The sequence below is a fragment of the Rhinopithecus bieti genome, unplaced genomic scaffold (genome assembly GCF_001698545.2).
Source record: "Rhinopithecus bieti isolate Rb0 unplaced genomic scaffold, ASM169854v2 scaffold_10815, whole genome shotgun sequence".
NCBI classification, from domain to species: Eukaryota; Metazoa; Chordata; class Mammalia; order Primates; family Cercopithecidae; genus Rhinopithecus; species Rhinopithecus bieti.
Window position 1 is genome coordinate 1 of NW_016806488.1, and position 1797 is coordinate 1797.

Below are 1797 nucleotides of genomic sequence, written 5' to 3' on the forward strand. Positions count from 1 at the left end.
TGTTATTTGAATGTGTAGCAGTTTTTCACTCCAATAACCACATATATAAGGTATCTTCAAGAAATTTGAAGAGAGCCTTAGAAGCATGTGGATACCTAGATATTAATTTAGAAATGGCAGTTGTAAAATCTGTGATAGAAGTAAGGGCATTTTGTTCTCTAAAACTTACTATTTATGTTTTAATTATTGCACGTTTACACTAAATTTTAACTTGTGGTTGTTTGTTTGTTTGTTTCTTATTAGGTGGGAGAAAAAACAGAGGAAAGAAGAGTAGAAAGGGATATTCTTAAGGAAATGTTCCCCTATGAAGCATCTACACCAACAGGAATTAGGTATTCAGATACATTGAAACAAGTACTAGCATATTCTAGTAGGGAATCTTTATTTTTAATTATTCATCGCAAAGTTACTGTACCTCTGCTCAGAATTAAGCTGTTCTTTTGGAGCCAGGTACAGTGGTACATGCCTATAGTCCCAGCTACTCAAGAGACTAAGGCAGGTGGATTGCCTGAGCCCGGAGTTCAAGACCAGTCTGGGCAACATAATGAGATTCTGTCTACTCCCCGACTCTTAAATAAATAAGTGAATGAACTGTTCTTTTGGGAGCAGTTTAATTCCCCTAAGCCCACCAGTAAATATCCTTGGAAGTTGAATGAGTTTCAAAATTGCATTGGTAAATGGAGGATTTTAAATAAATCATTTACTTACTACTTAATTTATATGTTAAAATCTAAACGAAAATCTAGTGAGAAATACTTTTTCCTCCTGAATTTCTCTTTAATAATTGAAAAGACTGTGTATATATATCTTAATTTTTAACTGAAAGAAACACAACCAAAACTGTTTTGTTTTTCCTCTTTACTCCTAAACATTAGCTTTGAAGAGCCTTTCAGAAGGCGGTTTAGTGACTATCAGTGTTCTGAATATTCTTTTCTAATAAAGGATGCATCTAACTTTTTTTTTTTTTTGAGACGGAGTCTCACTCTTGTCGCCCAGGCTGCAGTGCAGTGACACTATCTCAGCTCACTACAACCTCCACCTCCCAGGTTCAAGCAGTCCTCCCCCCTCAGCCTCCCAAGTAGCTGGAATTGCACCCACCATCATGCCTGGCTAATTTTTGTATTTTTGCAGAGACAGGGTTTCACCATGTTGGCCAGGCTGGTCTTGAACTCCTGACTTCAGGTGATCTGCCCACCTCAGCCTCCCAAAGTGCTGGGATTACAGGCGTGAGCCACCACACCTGGCCCATCTTTTAAAATAGAAAATGTGTAGAAGTTTTAAATAGGCTGACTGACCTCACTGCTTTGTATGTATCAATTTTCTCTACTGTTATCTCAGGGAATGTGCTTGGAATTAGGAGTGGCAATGACATTTTATGTTATTTCTCTAAATCATGCCTTTATCTAAAATTATTTTTCTCTTCCTCCTTTCACTCCCAACAGTGCTAGTTGCCGCAGACCAATCAAAGGGGCTGCAGGCCGACCATTAGAACTCAGTGATTTCAGGATGGAGGAGTCTTTTTCATCTAAATATGTTCCTAAGTATGTTCCCTTGGCAGATGTCAAGTCAGAAAAGACAAAAAAGGGACGCTCCATTCCCGTATGGATAAAAATTTTGCTGTTTGTTATTGTGGCAGTTTTTTTGTTTTTGGTCTACCAAGCTATGGAAACCAACCAAGTAAATCCCTTCTCTCATTTTCTTCATGTTGACCCTAGAAAATCCAACTGAATGGTATCTCTTTGGCACATTCAACTTGGTCTCCTATTTTAATAACTGTATTGAAAACATTTGTGTACA

At 37.8% G+C, this 1797-nt stretch overlaps 1 protein-coding gene across 1 annotated transcript; it reads left to right on the forward strand.

Moving 5' to 3' along the window:
* Position 1: 1 nt before the first annotated feature.
* LOC108532619 (lamina-associated polypeptide 2, isoforms beta/gamma-like) lies at positions 2 to 1797 on the forward strand. Its single transcript, XM_017876777.1, has 2 exons — positions 2 to 332; positions 1443 to 1797. Exons 1-2 carry the CDS (start codon positions 295 to 297, stop codon positions 1726 to 1728), a joined length of 324 nt encoding a protein of 107 aa, XP_017732266.1. The 5' UTR covers positions 2 to 294; the 3' UTR covers positions 1729 to 1797.